Source organism: Sinocyclocheilus anshuiensis, unplaced genomic scaffold (genome assembly GCF_001515605.1).
Source record: "Sinocyclocheilus anshuiensis isolate Anshui unplaced genomic scaffold, SAMN03320099.WGS_v1.1 scaffold983, whole genome shotgun sequence".
NCBI classification, from domain to species: domain Eukaryota; kingdom Metazoa; phylum Chordata; class Actinopteri; order Cypriniformes; family Cyprinidae; genus Sinocyclocheilus; species Sinocyclocheilus anshuiensis.
In genome coordinates, this window is record NW_015546086.1 from 1,250,350 (window position 1) to 1,264,247 (window position 13,898).

Genomic DNA, 13,898 nt, shown 5'->3' on the forward strand with positions numbered 1-13,898 from the left:
TGATGTTTCATAATAATTTAATTATAATAAGCATACAATCAAGCATAATGTCCCAGGAGATGGACTGACATTTGGAAGCTGCTGTGAAAACTGAAAGATTCCCATAGCAGAGATTTATTTGGAGATCGTTAATATTTTAGATACAGCGGCCTTAAAAAGTATTTGTCCAAATTTGTAAATGCAATTCTGGATATCAAACATGACAACCATGTGACAAAAGAAAATATCATAATATATTAATACCTCTTATTATTCCTAAATAAAAGAAAATAATCATTTATATCACCAAGACTGTATTCATTTGATCAGAAATACAGTAAAAACAGTAATATTGTGCAATATTGTTGCAATTTAAAATACATTTTTGAACAGTAATGCACATTTATATTTATTTAACAAATGAATGTTTTGCTTATATGTATTATTTAAATATATAATTTGCATATAATTATGCTTTTACCTTTTACCTGAAGCGGTAACCAAGAAGTTGCAATCTGATAACATTTTTATTTTGTATTTTTTTTACTATAGGTTGTAAGCTTTTATTCAACCAGTCCTCCTGGGTGGATGTCACAGTTCAGAGTGGTACCACTATGGAGCCCACCACAGGCCAGACTCTCTCCAGTCTCTCTCCTAAGGCCAGTCCGTCTCATGCATCACAGGCCACCTCTAATGATGACCTGTCTCCAACAGATGCCCCTTCTATGTTTTCTACAAGCATGGCACCACCAAAGACAAGCCACGTCCCTGACAGACTAGAATCCATCATCACACCTTTTGCAGCAGCAGTCAGTGCGAAATCTGAGGAAGGCTTTCCCACAACAAAACTTACAGATTTTGATATTAGTGATTTTGGCACTGAGAAGGCTGGTGACAAAGCAAAAGTTCGTGGAGATGTGATCCGTGGAGAACTTACTACTGCAGTTCCCACAGCCATAGAGGAACCAATGGAGGAGACAGAGGACAAGAACATCATTAAAGTGAAGACCGTTCTACCTGATATTTTACTCTCAGACTCCCTAAGCACGAAACCGATGTTTGCAGTCGGCAAAACAGAGGAGTCTATCCTGGTTGGGGTTACAAGAGACAGAGTTTTAGAATCAGAGGCCACTGTAGTCACAGTAAACACTGAAGAACCTGGACACAAAACTTTATCGTCCTCTCTTAGTGAATCCATCACAAAATTTCCAGCACAGATTCTGATGCACACAGCTGGTGAGACCAGTGCTGGTAAAGGTGAGACTGAATCACATGCTTCCACACAGTCATCTTTTACACTGGCAACAGAGGCCACTTTTCTTGAGAGTGCTAAGCCTACTGTGTTCTCTGAGTATGAAGATGAGACTGGCGTTGGTGTTGTTATGGCGAACCCCCCACCTCTGTCTACACAGAGATCCACCAGCCCAGAACCTGAACCTTCGGAGACCTCCAGTGGAGTTACCATCTCTGACCCTACAGTCACATCAGCTGTTTTTATGCAAAGCTCACAACCTGGAGAATCTTTAGAAACTACAGGGACCTCCAAATTGGCACAAAAGGCATCTCAAACATTCACCAGCTATTCAGAAAGCAAAACTGTTGAAGTGACTGATCATGTTACAAAGTCACTGGGTTTGACTACACCCAGTTCAGCCACAGTTGCTGCAGGAGCAGCAATAGCAATGCCTTCATTTATTGACCATGAAACATCACATGAAGAAGCTACATCAGGTCCTTCAGAGGCATCCAGGGAGACACTAACAGAGGCCACGGACACCACCACTGATTCTGATCACACATCAGGTAAGATTTCTCTGCTTTTCTTCCTCTGAGGTTTTCACATGCTTTCTGAACAAATTGGCTTGAAATGGCCTATCAGTCTCATTAATAATTGATATTGAAGAGATGTGCAAGGCAGGGCTACGTCATATTATGTTTAAACATTTTCTTATGTAAATATGAACATGTAACTAGGGCTGGGTATCGTTCAAAAAATGTAGATATCAATACCGATACCGATACCTTGATTTCGATGCTTCCTGAATGATACTTTTTTCGATACCAATTTTATGAAATCCATTTTAACAAGATTACATTACACATTACCTCAAAAAACTTTATTTTTTTTTCAGCTTGTTGACGTTTTTACAGATTTAAAGACTGATCTCCTGGAACTAAAAAAAAAAAATGTTTTTTCATTTAAAAAAAGGAACAAAATGTAACCAACACAATACATCATTGCAAATAGTTCGAATAAAGTTCAAATAATTTTCAGTTTCCACATCTTTTAGGCTACGTTTACACTAGTGTGTTTTCATTTTAAAACGCATAGTATATTTATACGCATAATTTATATGAATTTTTCACTGATTTACTGATGAGCATTTGCTGCTTCCAGTAGTGTCTGCCTGTGTTTTCTCTTCCGCAATCAATGTTCTGACTCAGAGGAAGCTCATTCGCTGCTCATAAGTCAATCATGTTACGCTTTCATAACCCACCCTGTCTCCGATGACGAACGTCCATTACACTTCCATGTCCAGTTCTGTACAGAAGTTCAGTACGGAAGTTATTACAAACACTCGATGGTTGTTTAAAGTGAGTTTTGAGTAAAAGCATAGTATAAATCTTATAAATTGTCTTATGTAGCATGATGCTACAGTGTGCATGAATGGTCACGTAACATGCTTTTTCGGTTGTGTAGTGTGGACGGATATCTTTTCTGAAACGCAGTGGAAACACCAGTATTGACTAGGATCGTTTTCATTTTAAAACTCAGTTTTAAAACAAAAACACACTAGTGTAAGCGTAGCCTTACATCCGTGGGGGTTTGGACGCTTACACACTTCAACCTCACGTGTGAATCACGTCTCTGGGTGTAACCAGTGTAAACTAGTGTTTTTCCTTGATGCCTCACCAGAGCCAATCACCAGCACTTGATTTAGGCACATCAAGCATACTGCATGCTTATTGGCTCACTGACAATGGCGAGATTAACCCCTTAGGTATTAGGGCTGAAACAATTAGTCGACATTATCGACAACGTCGACAAATATTTTTGTTGTCAAATAGTCGTTTGACCTAATGTAAGAACCTGCAATAATGTGGTTTGACCAGTGTGGCACTGTAGTGCAAGACTGTAATTCAGCTCTCCCGGATGAAATTCTCAAATTCTCAGCAGCTGAACCTGACGCTGCTGAGAGCAGAAATGAATATGTAAATATGTGCTGCACGCTTTCCTCTGAATAATGAAATAAACACACAACAAAAATTACAGCGGCGAGAAAACAGCAGTTAAGAAAGCATCTGATCATAGCTATGTGGATAAGTTTGCACCAGCTCTGCAATCGGCACTCCAGCCACGTCACGTTTATTTAAATAGTGCTTTATACAATAGATTAATTTGAAGCATGCAGCTTTACAGTTTTAAACAAGAAAAAACAATCTCACAGTGTCAGTCTTGCTTTCAGTTAGAATTACAACTTGATTTTCTGCTATAAACCAGCTGTCCAGTGTGGAGCTAGTTAATGATAGAATCTTTTTATTAGTGAATGCAAAATAAATAAATAAATACAAATAAATAAAAAAAATCATTACATTAAAGTGATAGTTTGGTTTGCATAGATTAAAGCTTGAGCTAGCTCAGGACTGTTTTGATTAATATAGCACTATAAGGTGTTTTAAGAGAGCTAATGTGAATAAAATAATTTATCAAAAATAAAATGTCTTAGCACTTTATTTTGTTCAATATATGACTTTCAAAAGATGTTAGGCAGAATGATACATCATTCAGTCAGTCAATTACTTCATACAGTTAATTAAATGGTGAATGATAAAGTCTCCCTGTAATCTCATTTTGTGTGCCAAATATATTTATTTGCAAAAATAATTGAAAGTAATTGTACAATAGTAATACAATTGTTTGACATTTTACATTCACTTCAAAGCTGAAGTGATTACCTTGTTTAGTTTATTAGTTAGGATATACAGTATGTAACTAATTTTAACTCATTCTAAAAGCAGAATAATAGAACAAAGCCTACTGATTAATTGGTGAAATAATCGACGATTAGTTGATTAATCGTTAGATTAATCGACTATCAAAATAATTGTTTGTTGCCGCCCTATTAGGTATCGTAATTTGGTACCGAACGACAAGACATTTTTCGGTACTCGGTGGTATCGAGGCAATTCGATCAGTGCCTAAAAGAAGATATCGAACTTGATATCAAGCCCTACAAGTAACATGAAAGGAATAGTATATGTTCTCACCCTCTGTGGTTTTCATTCATTATCAGTAACATATTCTATATATAATTATGATTTGAAGTGTTTATGGTTTATTTTTATATTATTGAAACATTAAGATAACCAACAAAGGTTCTGTTTTTGGCTAGCCTTTTGTTCAGAGATTTTAAGGTACTACATTCATGGTAAATCATGGTTCATTGTCCAAAATATTATAGTGTAATGTTTTTTTTTTCTTTTTTTTTCTTTCTTTCTTTTATTTTTGCAGCACAGAAAGAATAATGGTCATCATTTACCACTATACATAAATTGTTATTAAATGCTGTAAAACTGCTAAATGTTCATACCAAGAAGAACAACTGTAAAGATAACAATAACTTTATTAGTGTCCACACCACTAGGCAATGGCATTCTGTTTAGTAATTCTAATGATATTATATAGTGTTGTGTGGACTTGCTTATTCCCATAGAATTGAAATGATTATTACAACTTTATTGTTGTAGTTATTGTTACAATTATCATTCTATATGTGAACAGCCCTTAACAGTGCTGTCCAGGGTCCTGAAAAGTATGGTTCTTTATGTTAAAAATGTACTTACAAAGGAATTTTTTAGCAGTACCCATGATCCCTTCTGTCATTCTCTGAGAATGTCAATTTCTTGACGCTTTCAAAACATTTGTGCTCTAACTCTGTCTGAAAATGCTTTCACGTCCTGAAAACAAAACTGCCTGCCCTGTTTGCTGATTTTACAGAGAGTATTGAAAGAATTGTCAAATTTTAGATGGATACTACAGTACCATACAGCAGCCATTTAGCCTTGTGTTCTTTGTATTGCCTTTAGCAATCCTTTTTAATGGCGACAGACATTCTCGACACTGTGATTCTGAGAGAAAGAAAAACGCTTTCTTGATGTTGTTTCAAACTGGTCCACATTGTGCTCAGTAGGACTTCACTATTGACTAATTTTTGAAGCTCCAGGCAGTAACCATTACCTACACTACACCACAGGTGCAGCATTAGCTGGCTGATCTGTTTAATGAAAGTTTTTTTTTTGCCTCCATCTGGCAGAGATGGTTTCAATACAGATAATGTGGATCCATTTAGTTTAGAGAGCTGTTTATTAGGGGATGCCCTAACAAATAAATTTTCCCAGTGTTTTCTGTCAGTGACTGCAGACTTGGCAAAATGAGGCTTTGGACGCATTACCAGTGCAAACACAGAGGTCTGTTAATGCATTGACGTCTGGACGCTACAGCATGTCTGATGTCATCTCTACAGCAGAGTTTCCTCTGTATAGAGATGGCTGAGAAAGTGGTAGTGAAGAGAATGTGAGTGTTGCAGTCTTATGTTGGTCTGCTTGGTTGGTTGTAAGAAATAAGTGTAAGACCAAAGGAAAGCAAGGATGTAAAAATGAAATATAACGTATTTCATGTCAAAATATTGTGACACAAAGATTAAACTAATGAGTTCAGGACATTAACCGGGTTGCTTAGGCCAGTGAGGTAATGATTTAGGGACAAAAGCACATTTGTGCCTACCGACAGCCCTCTGCACTGCTCTCCATTTTGAGCACGCTCCAGCTTGTTTTTACCAGATGCATAAAATGACGCTGGGAACTTTGGGTTTGGCCATTCCCTTGTGTCTGCAAGTTGGACTATAGGCAAATGAATGAAAACAAGATTTGTTTTTTTTCTGTGTTTTGTCTGTCCAGACTCCTGTTGGCTTATCCAGTTGTCTGCAGACGTTAACCTTTGTCCCTGCAGGTGTTCCCAACATCAGCTACTAATCTGGACAAGTTCAGCTTGTGGGAAATACTGGTCTTCATCTGACCTTGAAATATATATCAGTAGCTGTGTGGGATGTTTACCTGATATGACTAATGTTGCTTTAAGATGAAATGGTAGATTTGGTAGATATGTAGTGCTTTAGTTTGTGGCAGCCAGTCATGTTTACTGAGTCAAGAAGGAACCGGATGTCTGTCTTTGCTCTGGACTCTGATGACACAGTCACAACAAGGACATTTAGTGGACAGGATCAGTTGTTGTGAGGTCTGTAAATACAAGGGCTGTCTGGAAAAGTATCGAGCCATGTAATATGTAAAATACGAGATGCAATCCGATGAAAACGGTTGCAGCTATGGGCAACTGGTGATTGGTAACTTCATCACGACAATGCGCCCGCCCATGCATCATGTGTGACTCAGACCCCCTACAGTCCAGATTTGGCTGGATACTTTCCGGATAGCCCTTGTATGTACTGTATGCATTGAAAGGCCCAGTTGTGTTGTTGGTTGTAATAATCCAGTATAAAACTTTTTGCTAACTTTTTTGTTTTTCCATTATAAAACTAGTTTACTAAAAACATTTGCCATTTCTTTTTGTCTTCATTGACCTAAGACTTTTAATATGGCAAACATATACAGCCTCTTCTATTAAATTGTAAGAATCTATTAATGTGCATATGCATTGAAAAAAATCGAGCATGTTTGAACTTTTATCATTTTGTGAAATATTCAAAAGTCTGATTTGGTAACTGTCCCACCCAATTACCAAACTCAGAGTTGTACATCGTTGAGACATGAACTGAGAATTTATTTTAAATTCCTATTAAATTCCTGAATTTTTACTGAATTTGTAGTTAATAGGATACAGAATTTCAATTAATTTTTGAATGTAAGAAAGTAGAATTGAAATGAATTAAAATTCAAAGAAATTCATATGTCTATATAACTAGAACTGAATGTTGGTTTAGGAATGCTTTGGTTGAAAGATAAAAAAATTATGATTTAAAAAAGTTTAGGATTAAACATAATAGATTACCTGTAATGAATTTCAATTCAACTTCCAATCAACTAAGTTTGACAATTCAGTTCATATTCATGAATTGACAGAAACACGATTCTTCATTTCTGAATTTTGCACAACCCTGCTACAAATGCATCTGGACAGAAAAGGGGCAATTAATTCAATTCTTTGCTTTATTATTTTTTCAACAGTTAATCAAAGTCTGATGCCTTTTGGAGAGCCACATTCTCACACTCCTCAGTTGGTAGACATCCCCGAGATACCTGATGATCTTCTTCCTGTTGATGGGGAGACTGTTGTGGCAAGTGGAGATTTCTTGTCCTCTCTAGCCGTTACCATGACACCAACAGTCAGCTTCATAAATGGCAAGTTTGAGGTGACACTTAAAGATGTGGCAGAAGAAGTTAGAGGAGATACATTTGGAAGTGATTCTCTTGGAGTACAAAACTTAAGTGAACAAGTAGAAACAACATTTAAATTTGATAGTTTATTAGTGGAGGCTGGTAGAACACCACATGAATCACTGGTGTCAGGATCATCAATAGTGTCCCCCTTGTTTTCCACAACCCTTGATACAGGAGCAATAGTAGTAGAGTCCACTCCGCCATCACCTCCTATTGCAATTAGCGAAGAGGAGACACTCATATCTGAAGGAACTGTCATGCCAAGCATTTTAATCTCCACCACTGAAAAGCAGCCTTCTGTGAAACCAGTACTCCCAATGGGATTAACAGATATTCCTTTGGATCATGATAACACTACTAAGTCATCTATATCTTCCTCAGTGCACAGTACTAGCTCAGTAAAAGAGGACAAAGTCAAAGATACAGTATATGCAACACAGGCCATGGGAATGACAACAAGTACAGTTTTTTCTGGCCTAGGACCTACTTCTGCACATATGGACCGTTTGGATACAGATGAAGCAGGCTTGAGTGTTCAGACAACAGAAGTGTTCAATTTGACGCTGCCAACTCAAGTACATAGTACAACAACAACAAGAAAAATGGACATAGCGTTTACATTTAGACCATCATCAAGTGAGACTGTTAAAATGCAGAAAGAGGCAACTTCAGAATTCATGATGCCATCAACAAAGAATTTAGTAATGACAACAGCAAAACATGAGCTTTCACCATCACGTTTTCCTTCAGTTTTACCATCTTCAGAGTCTAAGGCTTCAGGAGATGAGACTTTTAATATGTTTAGAACCACAACAGTAAGTTCTGCATTGTGTACAATAACTAAATCAGACCAAGAACTTACCAAAACCACAAAAACAATCTCAGGGTCCAGCTCAACAGATGCTGAGATCACAAGAGATCAGACAACTGAGACACATAGTAGAGAACCTGTTTCCACTCTTGACACTACTGAAACTAGCACAGAATGTACATTTATATCATTGAGCACTGGGGCTCTAGATCTCACCGAAAGCACAGAAACAATTTCAGGGTCTAGCTCAACAGATGTTGAGGCTACAGGAGAACAGACAACTGAGGCACATAGTAGAAAACCTGTTTCCTCCCTTGACTCCACTGTAACTAGTACCGTAAAAAGATTTATATCATTGAACACTCAGGACTCAACAGAATGGATGGTCACAAGTAAAGATATATCACATACAACAACAACCACAGCTACTCCAATGGAGGACAAAGATCTGTCAGCAAAACAATCTGAATCCACTGTCATTAATGTTACAGAGAATATTTTTTCCTCTGCTCAGACTGGACATTTAGACGAGACATTATCTGAAAGCACTGTAACAAGCACAGTGTCTACAGAGAAGACAACTGCCAAAGATGTGCTGTCACCATCACATTTTACGTTAGTTTTAGCATCTTCTGAGCCTGAAGCTTCAGGAGATGAGACCTCTGACATGTTTAGCAAGAAGTTCACAACAAGTCCTTCATTGTACAAGACAACAAAATCAGATCTAGATGACACCAAAACCACAGCGACAATATCAGTGTCCAGCTTAACAGATACTGAGGCTACAAGAGAAAAAACTGATCACTTAACTTTAAGAACAGTCACAACTTTAAGAACAGGCAGTGCCACGATGACTTCAGAGAAGACACCTGACAAAGATATGCTGTCATCAAGTTCCTCATTGTACACCACAAGCAAATCAGACCAAGAACTCAGCAAAACACCATCTGAAACAACAGAAACAATCTCAGTGTCCAGCTCAACAGATGCTGAGATCACAAGAGATCAGATAACTGAGGTACATAGTAGAGAACCTGTTTCCTTTCTCGACTCTACTGTAACTAGTGCTGTACATACATTTTCATCATTAAGCACTGAGGACTCAACAGGAGAAACTGTTACAAGTAAAGATGTTGCATCTCATACAGCAACCACCACAGCTACTCTGATGGAGGACAAAGATCTGTCAGCAAAACCATCTGAATCCACCATCATTAATGTTTCAGACACTCTGTTCTCCTCTTCTCAGACAGGACATTTAGATGAAACATTATCTGAAAGCACTGTTACAATGATCTCGGAGAAGACAACTGCCAAAGATGGGCTGTCACCTTCAAGTTTTTCTTCAAGCCTGACATCCATGGTGTCTGAAGCTTCAGGAGATGACACCTCTGATTTGTTTAGCAAAGAGTTCACAACAACAAGTTCTTCACTTTATACTCCAACCAAATCAGACTATGAACTTACCAAAACAACATCTGACACAACAGAAACAATCTCAGTTTCCAGCTCAACAGATGCTGAAGCTATAAAAGATCAGACAACTGAGACACATAGTAGAGAACCTGTTTCCATTCTCGACTCAACAGGAAGAATCGTCACAAGTCAAGATAATACAACACATATAGGAGCAGTAACTGTGACGGAGGCAACAGAACAATCAACAAAGTCATCTGAGTTCACCATCACTGATGTTTCAGAGACTCTGTTCCCATCCACTCGGGCTAGACTTTTAGATGATAAATTATCTGAAAGCACTGTCAAAATCACAATGACCTCAGAGAAGATAACAGTAAAAGATCAACTGTCACTTTCAAGTTTTACTTCAGTTTTGCCGTCTGAAGCTTCAGGAGATGAGACATCTGACATGTTTAGCAAAGAATTTACAACAAGAAGTTATTCATTGTACAGCACAACCAAATCAGACAAAGAACTCAGCAAAACCACAGCAACTATCTCAGGGTCCAGCTCAACAGATGCTGATATCACAAGAGATCAGACAACTGAGACACATAGTAGAGAACCTGTTTCCTCTCTTGGCTCTACTTCATCTAACACAGTACATACATTTGCATCATTGAGCACTGGGGACTCAACAGCACGAACACTCACAAGTCAAGACATTACTTTACATACAGCAACACCCACAGTGACTGTGATGGAGGAAAAAGAGTTGTCAGCAAAATCGTCTGAGTCCACCATCATTGATGTTTCAGAGACTCTGTTCTCCTCTTCTCAGACGGGACATTTAGATGAAACATTATCTGAAAGCACTGTTACAATGACCTTGGAGAAGACAACTGCCAAAGATGGGCTGTCACCTTCAAGTTTTTCTTCAAGTTTGAAATCCATGGTGTCTGAAGCTTCAGGAGATGAGACCTCTGATTTGTTTAGCAAAGAGTTCACAACAAGAAGTTCTTCACTTTATACTCCAAACAAATCAGACCAAGAAACACCATCTGACACAACAGAAACAATCTCAGTGTCCAGCTCAACAGATGCCGAAGCTACAAGAAATCAGACAACTGAGACACATAGTAGAGAACCTGTTTCCTTTATTGACTCTACGTTTTCATCACTGAGCGCTGGGGACTCAACGGGAGAAACCGTTACAAGTAAAGATGTTACATCTCATACAGAAGCAACCACAATTACTCTGATGGAGGACAAATATCTCTCAGCAAAACCATCTGAATCCACCATCATTAATGTTTCAGAGACTCTGTTCTCCTCTCCTCAGACTGGACATTTGGGTGAGACATTATCTGAAAGCAGTGTTACAATGAACTCAGAGAAGACTGCTGTCAAAGATCTACTGTCACAATCAAATTTTTCTTCTAGTTTGCCATCTACAGAGTCTGAAGCTTCAGCAGATAAGACCTCTGATTTGTTTAGCAAAGAGTTCACAACGACAAGATCTTCACTTTATACTCCAACCAAATCAGACCAAGAAACACCATCTGACACAACAGAAACAATCTCAGTGTCCAGCTCAACAGATGCCGAAGCTACAAGAAATCAGACAACTGAGACACATAGTAGAGAAACTGTAACTAGTGCTGTACATACATTTTCATCACTGAGTGCTGGGGACTCAACAGGAGAAACAGTTACAAGTAAAGACGTTACATCAAATATAACAACAACCACAGCTACTCTGATGAAGGAAAAAGATCTGTCAGCAAAACCATCTGAATCCACCATGATTAATGTTTCAGAGACTCTGTTCCCCTCTCCTCAGACTGAACATTTAGATGAGACATTATCTGAAAGCACTGTAACAATGACCTTGGAGAAGACAACTGCCAAAGATCTACTGTTACCATCAAGTTTTTCTTCAAGTTTACCGTCTACAGAGTATGAATCTTCAGGAGATGTGACCTCTGATATGTTCAGCAAAGAGTTCACAATGAGAAGTTCTTCACTTTATACTCCAACCAAATTAGACCATGAACTTAACAAAACATTGTCTGACACAACAGAAACAATCTCAGTGTCCAGCTCAACAGATGCTGAAGGTACAACAGATCAGACAACTGAGACATATAGTAGAGAAACTGTAACTAGTGCTGTACATACATTTTCATCACTGATCATTGGGGACTCAACAAGAAGAGCAGTTACAAGTAAAGATGTTCCATCTCATACAGCAACCACATCTACTATGATGGAGGACAAATATCTCTCAGCAAAAACATCTGAATCCACCATCATTGATGTTTCAGAGACTCTGTTCTCTTCTTCTCAGACGGGACATTTAGACAAAACATTATCTGAAAGCACTGTTACAATGATCTTGGAGAAGACAACTGCCAAAGATGGGCTGTCATCTTCACGTTTTTCTTCAAGCTTGACGTCCATGGTGTCTGAAGCTTCAGGAGATGAGACCTCTGATTTGTTTAGCGAAGAGTTCACAACAACAAGTTCTTCACTTTATACTCCAAACAAATCAGACCATGAACTTAACAAAACATTGTCTGACATGACAGGAATAATCTTAGTTTCCAGCTCAACAGATGCTGAAGCTACAACAGATCAGACAACTGAGACATATAGTAGAGAAACTGTAACTAGTGTTGTACATACATTTTCATCAATGAGCGCTGGGGACTCAACAGAAGAAACAGTTACAAGTAAAGATTTTACACGTCAAACAGCTCCAACCACAGCTACAATGAACGAGGACAACGATCTGTCTGCAAAACCATCTGAATCGACCATCATTAATGTTTCAGAGACTCTGTTCTCATCTGCTCAGACTGGACATTTAGATGAAACATTGTCTGAAAGCACTGTTACAATGGTCTTGGAGAAGACAACTTCCAAAGATGGGCTGTCACCTTCAAGTTTTTCTTCAAGCTTGACTTCCATGGGGTCCGAAGCTTCAGGAGATGAGACCTCTGATTTGTTTAGCAAAGAGTTCACAACAACAAGTTCTTCACTTTATGCTCCAAACAAATCAGAACAAGAAATACCATCTGACACAACAGAAACAATCTCAGTGTCCAGCTCAACAGATGCTGAAGTTACAAGATATCAGACAACTGAGACACATAGTAGAGAGCCTGTTTCCTCTCTTGACTCTACTGTAACTACTGCTGTACATACATTTTCATCACTGAGCACTGGGGACTCAACAGGAGAAACTATTACTAGTAAAGATGTTGCATCTCATACAGCAACAACCACAGCTACTCTGATAGAGGAAACAGATCTGCTAGGAAAACCATCTGAATCCACCATAATTAATGTTTCAGACACTCAGTTCTCCTCTCCTCAGACTGAACATTTAGACAAGACATTGTCTGAAAGCACAGTTACAATGACCTTGGAAAAGACAACTGCCAAAGATCTACTGTCACCGTCAAGTTTTTCCTCAGGTTCACCATCTAAAGAGTCGGAAGCTTCAGGAGATGAGACCCCTGATATGTTCAGCAAAGAGTTCACAACGACAAGTTATTCACTTTATACTCCAACCAAATCAGACCATGAACTTAACAAAACATCATCTGATATGACAGAAACAATCTCAGTGTCCAGCTCAACAGATGCTGAAGCTACAAGAGATCAGACAACTGAGACATATAGTATAGAACCTGTTTCCTTTATTGACTCTACGTTTTCATCACTGAGCACTGGGGACTCAACAGGAGAAACCGTTACAAGTAAATATGTTACATCTCATACAGAAGCAACCACATCTACTATGATGGAGGACAAAGATCTGTCAGCAAAACCATCTGAATCCACCATCATTAATGTTTCAGAAGCTCTGTTCTCATCTGCTCAGACTGGACATTTAGATGAAACATTGTCTGAAAGCACTGTTACAATGGTCTTGGAGAAGGCAACTACCAAAGATGGGCTGTCACCTTCAAGTTTTTCTTCAAGCTTGACGTCCATGGAGTCCGAAGCTTCAGGAGATGAGACCTCTGATTTGTTTAGCAAAGAGTTCACAACAAGAAGTTCTTCACTTTATACTCCAAACAAATCAGAACAAGAAACACCATCTGACACAACAGATACAATCTCAGTGTCCAGCTCAACAGATGCTGAAGGTACAAGATATCAGACAACTGAGACACATAGTAGAGAGCCTGTTTCCTCTCTTGACTCTACCGTAATTACTGCTGTACATACATTTTCATCACTG

General features: G+C 38.4%; 1 protein-coding gene across 1 annotated transcript in view; it reads left to right on the top strand.

Moving 5' to 3' along the window:
• The window catches only part of LOC107700056 (versican core protein-like), a 31,994-nt gene that overhangs the window by 16,874 nt on the left and 1,222 nt on the right, over positions 1–13,898 (top strand). Inside the window, exons 8-10 of the mRNA XM_016501565.1 lie at positions 532–1,782; positions 7,222–7,455; positions 9,394–13,865. Of these exons, the coding sequence (XP_016357051.1) occupies positions 532–1,782; positions 7,222–7,455; positions 9,394–13,865 (5,957 nt within the window). The remainder of the gene's footprint in view (positions 1–531; positions 1,783–7,221; positions 7,456–9,393; positions 13,866–13,898) is intronic.